Raw genomic sequence first — 15584 nt, 5'->3', positions numbered from 1 at the left:
TCCAAAATTATAAACATGAAACTATTCAAAAGTCCATGTTCTTTAAATTGTTCAAAAGTGTAGCTATGAGTCTAACTTTTCAAAATTTCAGACAAATAAAATATGTCATGCCACATGACCAGAAAGAGCCAATCACAAGTGTCTGCTTTAGAAGGGGTAAGTGAGATGAAAAAGAAAATCTGTGCTTTTGCGACTATTTTTCAAGTGTCATTGATATTTGAATCATGGAAATTTCCAAAAGCAACTCATTTAATTATTAATTTATTCCCAGTAATGTAATTGATTACAATGACATACATTTTGTATTTCACATTACGAGTTAACTTGTTAGCATTCTCGCTAACGTGGCATGTGTATTAGCAGCAGGGCTAAGGCGGAGGAAGCAGCTCATTTCGTAATTTTATGATAGAGTTTTAATCTTATAATAAATCATACTCAGAATAGAATTTAAAATTGCTACCGTAGTGGTTCTAATATGTGAACACGTGTGACTGGCAGACGACATGGAGCCGAATAGCATGGCGGCCATCCCCGGAATGGGCATTCCCGAGCAGCTGAAGGTCGCCATGGAGCAGGAACAGACTCGTGAGTCCACTTTGCCCAACGCATGTGTGACACGTAAAAGAAAAAAAGTGAACATGCCGTCGTCACGTTGTGTCCAGATAAGGAGGCCGGGCCGGAGGAGATGTCCATCCCGGGCCTGGACTGGGGCATGGACGAGGTGATGGGCAAGGACAACAAGAAGGTCCCCCAAAAGAAGGTCCCCTACGCCAAACCCATCCCAGCACAGTTCCAACAGGTCAGCTCTCGCTCGTCAGTGACACAGTCTGTCACACCCAGGCCCCACCCCCCAGCCCGCAAGGTGTTTATTGACAATCCCAGCTGAAGTTTCATCTAAAACTAAACTGAAAACAAAGAGGAAGGCACATGTCGTGTATTGTTTTGTCCGGGCACTCCGGTTTCCTCCCACATCCCAAAAACATGCATGAATTGGAGACTCTAAATTGCCCGTAGGTGTGACTGTGAGTGCGAATGGTTGTTTGTTTGTTTGTATGTGCCCTGCGATTGGCTGGCGACCAGTTCGAGGTGTACCCCGCCTCCTGCCCGATGATAGCTGGGATAGACCCCGGCACGCCCGCGCGAGGAGAAGCGGCTCAGAAAATGGATGGATGGATGGATGGATGTCGTGTATTTAAAACAACCAACTGACTGCCTAAAGAAAGGCCCTGCAAGCTTAATGCTAACATACAGTCCCCTCCAAAAGTATTGGAAGGACAAGGTCAATTCCCTTGTTTTGTTGTATACTGAAGACATTTGGGTTTCATATCAAAACATGAATATGAAACAACATTTCAGAATTGCAGCTTTTATTTCATGGTATTTACATCTAGATGTGTTAAACAACTCAGGACAGAGCACCTTTTGTTTGAAACCACCCACCTTTCAAGTGAGCAAAAGTATTGGAATGTGTGACTGATGGGTGTTTGTAGTTGCTCAGGTGTTTCCTTTTAGATTGGTTGCTGAAACATTAGATACTGCTTGTTTTTGGCTTTGGGTTTCACCTGTGATAACTGCATTTGCTGTTAAGCAAACATGGAGACCAGAGAGCTGTCTATGGGAGAAAAGCAAACCATTTTGAAGAGGGAGAATCGATCAGAACTGTTGCACAAACAGCGGGCATAGCCTGAAAAAGAGAAACTACTGGCGTACTGAGCAACAGACATCGAACAGGTCGGCTAAGAGTATTGACAGCAGTTGATGACAGAAACATTGCGAGAGCTGTGAAGAAACACCCAAAGACAACAGTCAGCGACATCACTGCCAACCTCCACAGGGCAGGGGTGAAGGTATCACAAGCTACTGTTGGAGAGAAGAAATATACAGGCCATACTACAAGATGCAAACCACTCATCGTCAAAAAGAATCTGAAGGCCAGGTTGGATTTTGCAAAGAAGTACGGAGATGAGCCACAAAACTTAATGGACTGATGAGACCAAGACTAACCTCTACCAAAATGATGGAAAGGCCAAAGTATGGAGAAAAAGAAAAGATCTGCTTATGATCCAAAACACACAAGCTCATCTGTCAAGCATGATGGAGTTAATGTCATGGCTTGGGCTTGCATGGCTGCTTCTGGAAAACGGGAAAACGGCTCACTTGCCTTTATTGATGATGTAACACATGATGGTAGCAGTAGAATGAATTCTTAAGTCTACAAAACTTTTTTGTCTGGCAATTTACAGAAAAATGCATCCAAACTAATCAGGAGAAACTTCATCATGCAACAAGACAATGACCCAGAAACATACTGCTAACAAAACAAAGGACTTCATCAGGGGGAAAAAAGTGAAAGGTCTTAGACTGGCCAAGTAAGTCACCGGACCTTAACCCAATAGAGCATACATTTTACCTCCTGAAGAGGAGGCTGAAGGGAGAAATCCCCAGAAACAAACAAGAACTGCAAGGAGCTGCCTGGAAAAGCATTTCAAATGAAGAATGCAACAGTCTGGTGAAGTCAATGGGTCGCAGCCGTGATGCAGTTCTTGCAAGTAAGGGTTATGGCACGAAATATGAAATGTTATTCACTTGAAGTTAATTTAATCATGTCTGCTCCAATACTTTTGCTCACTTGAAAAGTGGGAGGCTTCAAACAAAAGGTGCTCTGTCCTGAGTTGTTTGTGAATTCCATGAAATAAAAGCTGGAATTCTGAACTTTTCTCTCATATTCATCTGATCTGAAACCCACGTCTTCAGTATCCAACAAAAACAAAGAAATTGACCTTGCCGTTCCAATACCTTTGGAGGGGACTGTACAATGGAAAAGGCTCATGACTTACTAGAAATTAGCAATAGTTGCGGATTTAACCTTTAAGCAACAGATATTTCAATGACAATGGTGGAGAAACACATGCACACAGTCAATATAACAATACTTATATGCCTATATTTATTTTTTTCCTGATGAAAAGGACTGATATTACATCATCTTACTTGAGTCACTGACAGTAGTAGTAGTAGTAGTAGTAGAAGAAAAAGTACTGTTCATCTTCATTTGTCTCTGCATGACTATTTTATACTGCCCTTGCTGGCCGAGGCGGGCACACCAGAAGGACCAGCACAATGAAATGAATTGCAGCATTAAATCAGGAAGCACAAACTAATTGTTTAATTTGTAGTTGCAGTCATTACTTTATTATAATAATAATAATAATAATAATGATGGATTACACTTATATAGCACACTCAAAGACGCAATTTCACGCATTATTCATTCACTCCTCAGTCATGTCCTGGTGTAGCCACAGCTGCCCTGCAGGGGGCAGTCTGATGGTAGCGTGGCTGCCATTCTGCATCTACGGCCCCGCCAACCACCACCAAACATCCAATAACGTTCATTCGTAGGTAATGTGGGTTAAGACTTTTGCCTAGGCACACGACGACGTCACGCTCGGGGATACGAACCGGCGAATCGATGCCATACGAACCCTGTGAATCGATGCCAGTACTCAATGGTACCTATTTTTGTGTGGTGAGTGGGCAAGAGAATGTCAAATCAAAATGTTAAAATATATATACACTTTGACAAATATACCAAAATGACATCACAAGTTTAAAACCAATGAGCAAGAAAGGAGGCAATAAAAAAATGAATCCAGTAAAGGTATATTTTACAAATAATTATAAAGTATAAATAATACAAATCATGAAGTATTACAAAATAGAAAGTGTGTAGTAAACTTCTTTGCAATGAGCTGCAGAAGGAACAGTAATAAACAGTAATTGTATTACAGTGTATTATGATAACTAATGCAAGCTGAAACGTCAAGCTTTTCAGTATGCGCACATCATAGAGTGCAACATAACATTGTGGGGACTGCGCCGCCGCCGCCTCTATTTTCACTATGTTGTACCTAGTTTTCTAGAATTACTAAAGATTTGTCGCACATGAATGCCGGACTTGAAAACAATTTGTTAGCCTCAGCTCGCTCGATCGAATACTCTGCTACTCCGAAAAAGTTTTTTAACAGCCCTGAGCTCCCTACCGCATCGCCACTCGTTAGCCAAAAGCTAGCTACGCCCTCGGGGCTCACCTGTGCGGCTCACCTGCGCACCGTGTGGCTCGTCGTCAGCCTCGTGTTGTGTCCCACGAAGCGCTCCCGCTCGGACCCCGGTTCGCTGCCACCCGCTGTGCCCGGCGACGTAACCGACCGACCGGCCGGCTACGGATTTTGCCGCGTCTGACTCTGACGAGCGCAACTCCGCCGCGGAGATGTTGCGTTTCCGGACCTTTTCAAGCTGGACCCCTCGACTTTTCCACTGTACTTGGGCGCGCGTTCCATCCACACGGTTGTTTGTTGTGAGTGATGTCATTACACTTAAGTGGCATTGATGCGTTCAAGTGCGGCATGAAAACTGGACAACTCTTCCTCTCCCGCCGCTGCACAGTCATAACAGGCACGCTTAGGTACCGAATGATAGTACCGTTTGGTTTTACGTGAAGCGGTACAAAAGAAGTACCAATTTCCATACTTATGCCTAGCTGGCATAGATTCCATCTGTGGTTCTCAAACTTTTTAAACCAAGGACCACCGAAAGAAAAAATCCTCGCTCTCCAAGTACCAGCGTCCTGACCAACATTAAAATACAGTAGCGGAGTAGGCCTTTATGTTCATCAAAAACAAAGCAGAGGTTTAATTCCTTAAAAGTAACAATTCATATTATTGAAAGCCACTGTAACATGATGCACAGTTTGAACATTAACACTGTTCTTAAATATGGGAAAATAAAAAATAAAAATAAAAACTGCACTAAAATGTTTTAAAGAGTACATACTAGTACATACAATCTACATAAAAGTTACCTAAGGATACCTAAAAATTGTCCATAAAGTTGAAAAACAGTTTTTTTTCCCAAAATGCAATATTTAGAAAAAAAAATTTCATGAAAAAAAAGTTGCCAATCTTACGAAATGCAAGTCTCCCCCCTCCCCAAGAAAAACGTAATCTCTTGAGAAATGTCTTTTCACGAAAAATTTTAATGACTTTTTTCCATCATTATCTTCCGAGAGGCAAGTCGTATTTTTTCTTTTGATCTTAATTTTTTGAGAACAACACCCATATATAACTTTCAGGAATGTCTTTTTATAACCCCAAAATTATGGTCTTTTTTCAAGAACGTACGACTTCATTATTGGAGAAAAATAATGTCATCTTGTGAGAAATAAAGTCGTCACTTGCGAGAACCCACACTTTGAGCATCCCAGGATTAGATTTGTCGTCCATAATCCTTTTTGTGAAAATTAAATTGGGGGGGTTAAAAGTGAAATAAAATCATTTGCCACCATGGTTTATGACTCCCATAGCGTTGCACGTCTGAATCCCGACCCCCTTCACCCCCTCTCCCTGCATCACCTTCTCCGCAGGCCTGGGCGGAGAATAAAGTTCCCACGATGCCGCCTTCTGGCGACGGCCCCAAAGAGCGCAAGGCGGAGCCCAAAGTGGACGGCAAGAAGAAAAGTCAGGTGGAGCTGGAGCAGGAAATGGCGGCGCTGCAATACACCAACCCCAAGCTGCTGGAGGTGAGTGCACGTGCACTTGGGGGCGGGGCATGCGTCTGCACGTGCCGCGTGTTGATTGGCTGCTGTCTTTCAGCAGCAGATGAAAATGGAGCGCATGAACCAGAAGAGCTCAGACGGCCCCCAGCAGGGACCGGGCCCGATGCCCCCCTTCTCAGGCTCCGCCGGACAGCAGAACTTTCCTCCCCCCCAGTCCAACAGCATGGGCCCCCCACCCATGGGGCCTTCTTTCATGCCCCCCACCCAGATGGGCCCTTCCTCTGGGCACGGGCAGGGCATGATGGGCGGCCCGCCGGACATTCAGAGACACCCGGCCCCCCTCAGGAACATTGGCGCTCAGGGACCTCACAACATGGGGCCCGGACCCAGAGGAATGCCGGGTCCGCACGGGGGGATGATGGGGCCCCCCTCCAGAGGGATGGGGCCCCGGGCCCCACAGGGGCCTCCGCCTCAGGGGGGCATGATGCCGCCTCAAGGAAACATGATGGGACCTCAAGGGGGCGTGATGGGGCCCCCGCCCAGGACGCATAATAATAGCTTTGGGATGGGGGGGATGCACGGGCCCCCGGGGAACATGCAGGGGCCCCCCTACATGCAGCACCAGGTGAGTGTCACGATGCGTCGTCACGCGTGACGTGTTGACGCCTGACTTGCGCTTTGGTCCCCGCAGGCTCAGACCCCGGGGCCCCCTGTACATGGCAGGGGCCAGCAGGGCCCCAACAACAAAGGTGAGGCACACTCGGGGGGGCTCCTCTGGGGTTGCAGAATTCCAGCAAGTTGAAGGGGAAGGATTCAGGAATTTGGGCATCTTAGTAGGGAACTGAAATATATTTGAAGGCAAACGTGAGCTAATTCGTCCGTTTTTCCACTTAGGAGTTGTTTTATCTTTTTTGGGGTGATCCTTGAGGTGTTGCTCAAGTGAAGTGAAATGAAAATGGCGCCATTATGCTGGTGGGTTGCCCTGGCGTGTGGGCAACGAGACCTATCCGTTTTGCACGGGTGTCTGCTTCCGACCAGGGGCGGTTATAGGATGAGAGCTTTAGGGGTGCTGAGCTCCCGGTCAGGCAAGATCAGTTTCACACTTTTGGACAGTTGAGCGCAATTTGATTCCCACTTTTTGAAAGAAAAACAATACTTTTTCAGAAAGTTTGCAACTCATCTGGCAAATCTGATGGTTATTTCAATGTTGAAGCACAGTAAAAGAGGAATGGATTGGATTGATGAAACAAACATATTGTGACCCGACTAATTTTGGGGGGAAGACAACTCCCTCTCTGTGTGGCCACATATGCGGAAGACAGCAGCTAGCTTCGCTCTTTCCAATTCAAACGGGGGGCAGTGGCGCAGTCTCGGAGCGTCTCCAACATTTCCGAGCTAGAAAAAAATTGCAACAGTGATCTACGAATAAATGCAGCAAAATGGGCAATGGTCGTGTTAAGTGTGCTCATGCCTGCGCAAAAGTTAGACTTCTACTTGAATGTGATACCTTTTGTGACCCTGGGTTCCCAATTTGGAATAGTTCCCAAATTCCAAGCTTAACTTGCCAGCAATCGAAAGTTTGCCTCAACGTTTGGGAGATTTGCAACGTTGCTCTTCAAGAGGCAGCGAGGAGTCAAAATGCTCACGTGGTGCCTCGTTCTCCGGCAGACCCCCGGGGGCCGGCCCCCAACCACCACATGGGCCCTCCGGACCGCCAAGGCCCGGGGGGGCACGAGCACTACTGGGGGGACAACCCGCACAAACCGCAGGATGGGGGCCAGGACTTCCACGGCCGTGGGGAGGAGGCCTGGAGACCAGCGTCCGCCTTTCCGGGGGGGGCGGGACACCGGGTCGGGGGAGGTCCCCCCCGAGGAGGCGGCGCGGCCGGCGCGGCCAACTGGGGTCCCGAAGACAGGCCGCCCCGAGACTCGGGGGGAGAGTTCAGAGGGCGGCGAGACGACAGGTGAGCGAGACTCGTTTCTTCTCTGATCGGAACCCGAGCGCTGAAACTTTTGACGGTTCAGGTTCCGAGGAGGCCCGGGGCGGCCCGGAGGTCGAGGCTACCCCGAAGATTACGCGGGCCAGGAGGAGGCCTATGACGGCCCCGACGACGTGAGGGGCTGGGACGCCGGGGTCAGGGGCAGGCCACGTGGCGGGGTACCCCCCAGAGGAGGTACGCTCACGCCTTGACGTGCTTTTGGGATCCCGGCCGCGCGCGCTGACTGTGTGTTGTGGAATGCGGTCAGGTCACGACGGCTACCGCGACGGACCCCCCCTCCACGACGGGACGTCCTCGGCGGGCCGCGAGCGCTCGCTGTCCTTGCAGGGGATGGACATGGCGTCCTTGCCGCCGCGGAAACGACCCTGGCAGGATGGCCCGGGAACCGCCGACCACCGAGACCGAGAACGAGACGCGCCGGGCGCAGACGCAGGTGACCTTGCGTTGACGGGACTCTTCATCGATTCAGTCCTCAGTCAGGCCCGGGACCATCTGGAGCAGTGGTCCTCGAACCACACAAATGAGCAGCATTCAAATGCAGGACCAAATATTGATGCAAACAACACTAAGGTTGTAAAAAAGGCAGAATTTTCCAAGAATAAAGTCAGTTTAACTTAAACTGAAAATGAAGGCATAATATTATGAGAGAGAAAAAACAACACCCTGAGGTTTACAGTCAAATTTGAAATATGAGGAGGAAAAGAAATATTTGAGACTTAAGATGGAATACTACAAGAAATATCAAAACGTTTTATAACAAGAAACTACCCAAAATATTTTACATGAAAAAGAATTGAAATTATGAGGAAAAAAGTCAAATATAAGAAAGCATTTAACTTTATAGGAATCAAGTCAAAATGTTCTATGCAAAAACGTTCGGCGAAAAATTACTGTAAGTAAAGATTCAATTCAAGTATATTGTACATAAAAGGTCATTAAATATGATGCCGAAATACATTAATTAATTAATTATTTTTTTCATTATTATAATACTGAACTTAAAAGTGAAATCCAACTGAACTGTACTCGGGCAGTGATTCATTGGCGTGCCACTAGAGGGAGCCCGCGCAGCACATCTGGAGCAGTGCTTCTCAAGTGTCGTCATCTCGGGATGCCGGGTTCCTCATTTGGCCAAGTCACCAGCCACTTATACAATCGAGACCGTGTATTGTTCAAAAATTAACTTGTTAAGGACAAGAAAGAAAATGTACACAAATAAACTGATATAAATAAATGTTAGCAAGTACGTCTTTTGCCGCTGTGGATCAGTTTGTAGAGCAGGTCGTCAGATGACCAAAGGTTTGGCAGTTCGAGTAAAACGACTCTGACTGCCCGCTGCCAAAGTGTCATTGGGCAAGAGGTGTGAACCGTAAATTGCCTGCGGGCAAGCGCACGAACAAAAACTAATCAGAGTAAAATCTAAGTTGTACCGAATACGAGCGGCACACTCTGATAAATCACATTTGTGGTGCCTCTGTCGAAATAAATGTTATTTCCCAAATGAAGGTGAAGCGAAAGCTGAAAATTTCCCGGTCCGGCAGCGTTCCACCCCCGCGACGGCGTGCCCGCGATTTGTGAACAAGTCGGAGCACGACGCAGTGTATCGAGAACCGACGTTAACGCAAGATGATGTTATGCAGTGGCGCCAGATGACAATCGCTGAACTCGAGTCTGACCCGGCCGACTTTGGACCAGATGCACCCTGGACTGGTCGCCAGTCAAAGTCAGGGCACATATAGAAAATGGACTTGATTCCAAAACTTTTATTCACATTTTCGGGACGGGTGTCGAATTGAAATCGAGTCGGAATGTGGTAAGACGAGCGCCTCTTCTCCCCCACAGGTCGACCTCCTCAGCGCGACGACGGCGTCTACGGTCCGCCCGCGCGCGGCGCGCGGGGCGGCTGGGGGCCTGGCCTCAGAAGAGGGGGCCCCCCCGTGCGGGGCGCGCCGAGGGGCGGCGGCCGCGGCCGCTAATCGTGGCGTGAGACGACGCCACGACGTCGGCCGCCGATCTTCATTGTTTTGTTTTTGATTTTTATTTTTTTTTTTGTAAGAAATTTCTATGTTTTGTCTTTTGACTGACTGGACAATAAACCCTCACACGGAAGCTGTCGTCTCCTCACACTTTGTTGTTAGCGTAGCTTAGCATCACCAAGACAAACTTCGGCTGTGCGGGGAATCAATCTCCCAACTCCCAATCACTGTTTTTATATCGTGGATCTAGATAGTTCCTAAAAATCCCATCGTGGTGATTCAGGAGTCGGCAATGAGTGGGTGATTTTGCGTTCTGAATTGTTAACTCATTCCTGACCCCTGAAAAACTACAAAGGGATTTTGAAATAGTGGACTGCCCTAGATAGTTCATAAAATGTCCACTGAAAATCCATTTGTAGTGATTCAGGAGTCGGGAATGAGTGAACGATTCCAAACGCAGAATCACCCGCTCATTCCTGACTCTTGAACTGCATTTTCAGTGGACATTTTAGGAACTATCTTGGAGAGTCCATCCATTTTCTGTACCGTTTATCCTCACTAGGGTCGCGGGCGTGCTGGAGCCTATCCCCGCTATCTTTGGGCGGGAGGCGAGGTACACCCTTAACCGGTCACCAGCCAATCGCAGGGCACAGTTGTGAGCGCCCGCGCGTCGCCGAGCAGCTTTTTGCTGGCGTGGGAGCAAAACACGCGAGTGGAGCCGAACGTTTCCGAACACTTCCGAAGTCGCGAGGCCCCGCCCTCTCCTTCGCACGACCTCTTCCGCTACCAATTTTCACATTAAAAGCATTCAAAGTTTCATAATCATAATAATAATCCAGCCATCTATTTTCTGTAGGACGGGTCGCGGGCGCGCCGGAGCCCATCCCAGCTATCTTCGGGCGAGAGTTGGTGTGTACACCCTGAACTGGTCGCCAGCCAATCGCAGGGCACATAGAAACAGCCCACTATATCAAAATCCCTTTGTGGTGATTCAGTAGTCGGGAATGAGTGAACATTCTGAATGCAGTCGCCGCGTTTGGAATCGTTCACTCATGCCCGACTCCGTCATCACCAATAAAAGACTTTCAGTGGAAATTTTTCCACTGTAAGAAAATCTGTCTCGTGCAAGGAAGAGAGAGGGACCGAGGTTTGCCCCCCCCCCCCCCCCAAAAAAAAAACTGCCTTAGATCCTATAGATGCCACAAGATGGCAGCTAATCCCAACATGAAGTTCCTCAACTCACTTCAACATAGTTATTTGGTGCCAAAGCAATACTTTTGTATTAGACAGCGGATTCAACTACTGGTGGATATTATTGGGGATCCACTGTGATTTGCATTTTTTATTTTCACCCCCCCCCCACGTTTTTTTGCTTAAAAAAAATTCCCCTGCTTATTCACGTTTTTCACCCGATCCCGCAGTTATTTGCGCATTTTCGTAAAAGTAATAAAATAATTTCCCAAGTACCACCATCAGGACCAACATAAGATACAGTATTGTAGTAGGCCTGTGTGTTCATCAAAAGCAAGAAAGGGTAACCCTAAAAAATACATTTATTGTAAGCCACTGTAACATTATGCACAGTTGGAACATTACCGCTGTGCTTCAATACAGGAACAAAAAAAATGACAAATGATTCAATTAACAATGTATTGCACATAAGTTGAATAAAAATGGTACTTCAAATCTCGCTGAAGCCGTTAAAAAAAAAAAAAAACAATATTGTCCTGGATTCATTCGAAAATGTTGTTTCATGGTTTCTCTCCAGTAAATTTGATTTGTGTTTAATGCAGTGATTCTGTCGCACACCACTAGAGGGAGTCGTCGTAGGACAGTTTCAGAGTCACCGCATAACAGCACTATAAAAAAAAATGGCCAAGTCGCTGTTGGGAGGGATTGTGCACGCGGCCAAGTCTGCTTTGGGTCTACGTGGAAGGCACTTGACACGTCGGGACGTCATGGGCCTTCAGATGGGCATCGCCCCTTTTCCGGTGACGCTCCTTTTGATGGCGGACGCCGCCACGCTTCCCACGAAGCGGATCCCGGCGCTCCCCCCGGGCAGCAGCGACACTACGTAGCCGACGATGGGGGCCACCTGCGCGGCGGCCCCGAGCGCCGTGAGCGCGGTGCTGTGCAGGCTCAGCGCGGCGTACAGCGTCCCTCCCAGGGCGCACAGGTACGCGGCGGCCCCGGGCGAGGAGGGCAGTCCGGCGGCCAGCCGGCTGGGTCCGCGCAGGACCGCCGCGGCCGCGATGGCGAACGCGGAGCCCAGCGACCAGAGCAACGCGAACTTGCGGGCGTAGAGCAGCAGCAGCGGCGCATAGAGAGCCGACAGGCCGAAGCACAGCGCCGACAGGGCCGCCAACATCCCGGAGATGGCCAGTCGCTGGCGGCGACTCACGCCTGGCAGACAGGGGTCCGGCTCGGCCGACCACGGCCAACTGCCGCCGGAGCTTGCAGCCGACGACGCCGAGGGGCCGCCGCCTTTGGACCATGAGCCGGACCACCGCCCGAACCAGCCGCGAGTCCCGGGGACCGGCTGCGGCTCGCCGAGCTCCACCGCGGTACTGGAGCCTGACTTGGACCCGGCGCCGCCGCCTCTAGACTGGGACAAATATTCCTGAAGCTGCCGGTTCAACTCCGCCATGACGACACTCCGAGGCGTTATTAGGACTCCCACGGAGTTTCTTGGCGGGACGCGCCCTGCTCTAATATTATTGGCTCCCGGACACGCGCCGCTGCACTACGATTGGCTGCTATATCCGGGTACGACGCGCCCGACTGCTTCCAGACGGGAAAAGGACAATATGACGCGTTAATTATGTTTCCCACTAACACGAACCCATCCTAATCCTAACCCTTATCCCATCATACAAAGACAAGTGTCATACGTTTGGGGATGGGCGTTTCGTTGCATCTGCGTAGCCTGGCCTTCCCGGGACTTAGGAGCCAATCATGTTGCAGCGGGGCGTGTCCTGCCTGGAAACTGGGTGGGAATCCCCTTGTTAACACGTTCATCGTCGCAATGCTAGCGGCTTCCACTTCCGCTTTATTACTGATTCTTCTTCGCGGTCTCTTTTTGCAGACTGTTAGATATTTAGCGACCCTCAGAGGACAGCTGAAAAGCATGTTATCATCATGCTACCGATGCGATAGACGGATCGGTGTATGAAAATAGCATCCATCCATCCGTTTTCTGAGCCGCTTCTCCTCACGCGGGTCGCGGGCGTGCTGGAGCCTATTCCAGCTAACATCGGGCAGGAGGCGGGGTACGCCCTGAACTGCTCGCCAGCCAATCGCAGGGCACATACAAACAAACAACCATTTGCACTCACATTCACACCTACGGGCAATTTGGAGTTATCAATTAATCAGAATCAGAATCCTCTTTATTTGCCAAGTATGTCCAAAAAACACAACGGGATTCAATCCCCGGCCCCGCCTGTGTGGAGTTTGCATGTTCTCGCCGTGCCTGTGTGGGTTTTCTTCGGGCACTCCGGTTTCCTCCCACATCCCAAAAACATGCATGATGGGTTGATTGACGACCTTAAATTGCCCTTAGGTGTGAATGGTTGTTTGTTTGTATGTGCCCTGCGATTGGCTGGTGACCGGTTAAGGGTGTACCTCGCCTCCCGCCCAAAGATTGCTGGAATAGGCTCCAGCACGCCCGTGACCCGCTTGAGTAGAAGTGCTACAGAAAATGTGTGTGTGTGTGTGTGTTTATATATATATATATATATATATATATATATACGATCCCTCAGGCGGCACAAAAACAAAAACCGACATCAATGTGTAAAGGATATTACTTCAGAAAACCAATGTCAGTAAATACAGTTTGGCACTACAACTTGAAACTCTTACTATGCAAAGCAAAAGACATTTATCAACAACACCCAGAAACGCCGCCGGCTTCTCTGGGCCCGAGCTCACCTTAAGATGGACCGACCCAAAGTGGAAAAGTGTTCTGTGGTCCGACGAGTCCACATTACAAATTGTTTTTGGAAGTTGTGGACGTCGTGTCCTCCGGGCCAAAGAGGAGAAGAACCATCTGGACTGTGATGGACACAAAGTTCAAAAGCCAGCATCTGTGATGGTATGGGGCTGTGTTAGTGCCAATGGCATGGGTCACAAGGCACCATTCATGCTGAAAGGTACATACAGGTTTTGGAGAAACATATGCTGCCATCCAAGCGACGTCTTTTTCATGGACGCCCGTGCTTATTTCAGACAATGCCAAACCACGTTCTACACGCGTTACAACAGCGTGGTTTCGTCGTAAAAGAGTGCGGGTACTAGACAGGCCCGCCTGCGGTCCAGACCCGTCTCCCGTTGAAAATGTGTGGCGCGTTATGAAGCGTCCAATACGACAACGGAGACCCCGGACTGTGGAACGGCTGAAGCTGTAAATCGAGCAAGAATGGGAAAGAATTCCATCTCCAAAGCTTCAACAATGAGTGTCCTCCGTTCCCAAACATTTATTGAATGTTGTTCAAAGAAAAGGTGACGTAACGCAGTGGTCAACGTGAGCCTGTCCCAGCTTGTTTGGAACGTGTCGCAGCCATAAAATTCGAAGTTCATGATGATTTGCTCAAAACAATCAAGTTGATCAGTTTGAACATGAAATATCTTGTCTTTGTAGTATATTCAATTAAATATAGGTTGCACTTGATTTGCAAATCATTGTAGTCTCTGTGGCGGCACGGTGGAAGTGTTCGGAAACGTTCGGCTCCACTCGCGTGTTTTCCTCCCACGCCAGCAAAAAGCTGCTCGGCGACGCGCGGGCGCTCACAACTCGGACGGAGCGACTCGAGCGGACGCTTCGGAAAACGGAAACGCAGCCCTCGTACGCTTCCGGCGGAAGCGGAAGCCGAAGCCGAAGGAACCATGTACCAGGTCCAGGTGAGCTGCAGCGCCGTCCTCCTCCTCCTCCTCCTCCTCCTCCTCCCCAACGTTGTCACAACAACGTGACGTCAGTTATTATTGTCATTGTCGTCACGTCGCTTCACTTTGCAGCCATTCGTGGTTCGAACGGGCCAGTGACGTCATCGGCAGTCAGGTGAAACGATCGTGGAGTCACGTGATGTTCGTACGCGTGAAAGTCGCGTGTCAAGTGATGCCCGTCCTCCGGGTTGGGCTCCGGAACTCAATCAGCAAAGTCTTCCAATAGGGAACAGCAAAGCCGACATTTGTCCCTGAAAAACCAAAAGTGCGCCTCGGTCTACAATGTCGAGCCTCGAACATTTCCAAAGGCCCTTTGACTCGGGCGCACTTGTTTCCGGACGCCATGTCGTTTGTCGTCTTTGGCCTCTTTTAGGCCCGGACATCGCCGGCTTCGGCTGGACTGGAAGACAGCACGGAGGCGCTAATCACGGCAGCGCAAGAAGCGCAGTGGAGGCCGGCCAGGGTCTGCCAATTCAGACAGGACCCCGCAGGATACTCATAAAATGTGCCCCAAAAAATGATTTAGGCCTATAGCGAAATATTCCGCTCGGTTCAACAAAAGAACAACAACAAATATTTAAGTTCAAAAGCCAGTTTTTCAATAAAATTGTAATCAATTGCGATTTGCTTTTCGCTCAAATCATTTTTTTTATTATCCCTCAGAACATTTCCTGAAAAAAGTCCTCCTCCTTTGCGCTTCAAGCGCAGAGATCAACGCTGCGAGCCTTTCCTCGCTCGCTCGCTCGGCGTCTGCGTAGAAGAGGAACGCCACAACGTGAAGCTGTGTGCTCTCGTGCGCCCCCTTCAGTGTGGCTCGAGGGAGGGCGGAGGCAGAACCCTGTCTGCCTCACCTTGCACTCTAGCTGCGGTTTTATGCGATTGGCAAAACTAAATATGCGACGCACAAATATCGAACGCATTAGCCTGACGATGTGAAATCCGAATGCAGAAAACATATTGAAATCGTGAAGGGAGAAAGAACAGGCGCTTGCCAATACCGAGGACCCCACACGCTCACGCTTTGGCACCTACGGACTCGACTATTCGTGGATTTTCTTTTCAGGTTTTTTTCAATGTTTGCATTTTTCTTTACTTTTTTTGTTTCTTTTTT

The 15584-nt window shown here is 48.8% G+C and overlaps 2 protein-coding genes across 8 annotated transcripts in view; one reads left to right on the top strand and one right to left on the bottom strand.

Moving 5' to 3' along the window:
• wdr33 (WD repeat domain 33) overlaps positions 1-9566 on the top strand; it is a 32997-nt gene extending 23431 nt beyond the window's left edge. For 3 of the 7 annotated variants that reach the window (XM_061693351.1, XM_061693352.1, XM_061693357.1), the window contains 8 exons: positions 499-585; positions 663-799; positions 5423-5578; positions 5652-6179; positions 6246-6303; positions 7223-7517; positions 7579-7727; positions 7801-9454. In XM_061693351.1, the coding sequence (XP_061549335.1) occupies positions 499-585; positions 663-799; positions 5423-5578; positions 5652-6179; positions 6246-6303; positions 7223-7517; positions 7579-7727; positions 7801-8171 (1781 nt within the window). In that variant the 3' untranslated portion in view covers positions 8172-9454. Of the gene's footprint in view, positions 1-498; positions 586-662; positions 800-5422; positions 5579-5651; positions 6180-6245; positions 6304-7222; positions 7518-7578; positions 7728-7800 lie in introns of all 7 variants that reach the window. The other 4 variants (XM_061693356.1, XM_061693355.1, XM_061693354.1 and 1 more) reach the window with 4 other exon arrangements.
• A 1498-nt stretch (positions 9567-11064) lies between these two features.
• Positions 11065-12399, bottom strand: sft2d3 (SFT2 domain containing 3). The gene has a single exon (XM_061693350.1). The coding sequence runs from the start codon at positions 12174-12176 to the stop codon at positions 11496-11498; it is 681 nt and encodes a 226-aa protein (XP_061549334.1). The 5' UTR covers positions 12177-12399; the 3' UTR covers positions 11065-11495.
• Between the last annotated feature and the right edge of the window lie 3185 nt (positions 12400-15584).

This window comes from Phycodurus eques, chromosome 13 (genome assembly GCF_024500275.1).
Source record: "Phycodurus eques isolate BA_2022a chromosome 13, UOR_Pequ_1.1, whole genome shotgun sequence".
NCBI lineage: Eukaryota > Metazoa > Chordata > Actinopteri > Syngnathiformes > Syngnathidae > Phycodurus > Phycodurus eques.
The sequence above is the reverse complement of the archived record's forward strand: the minus strand, read 5'-3'. Positions and strand labels throughout refer to the sequence as shown.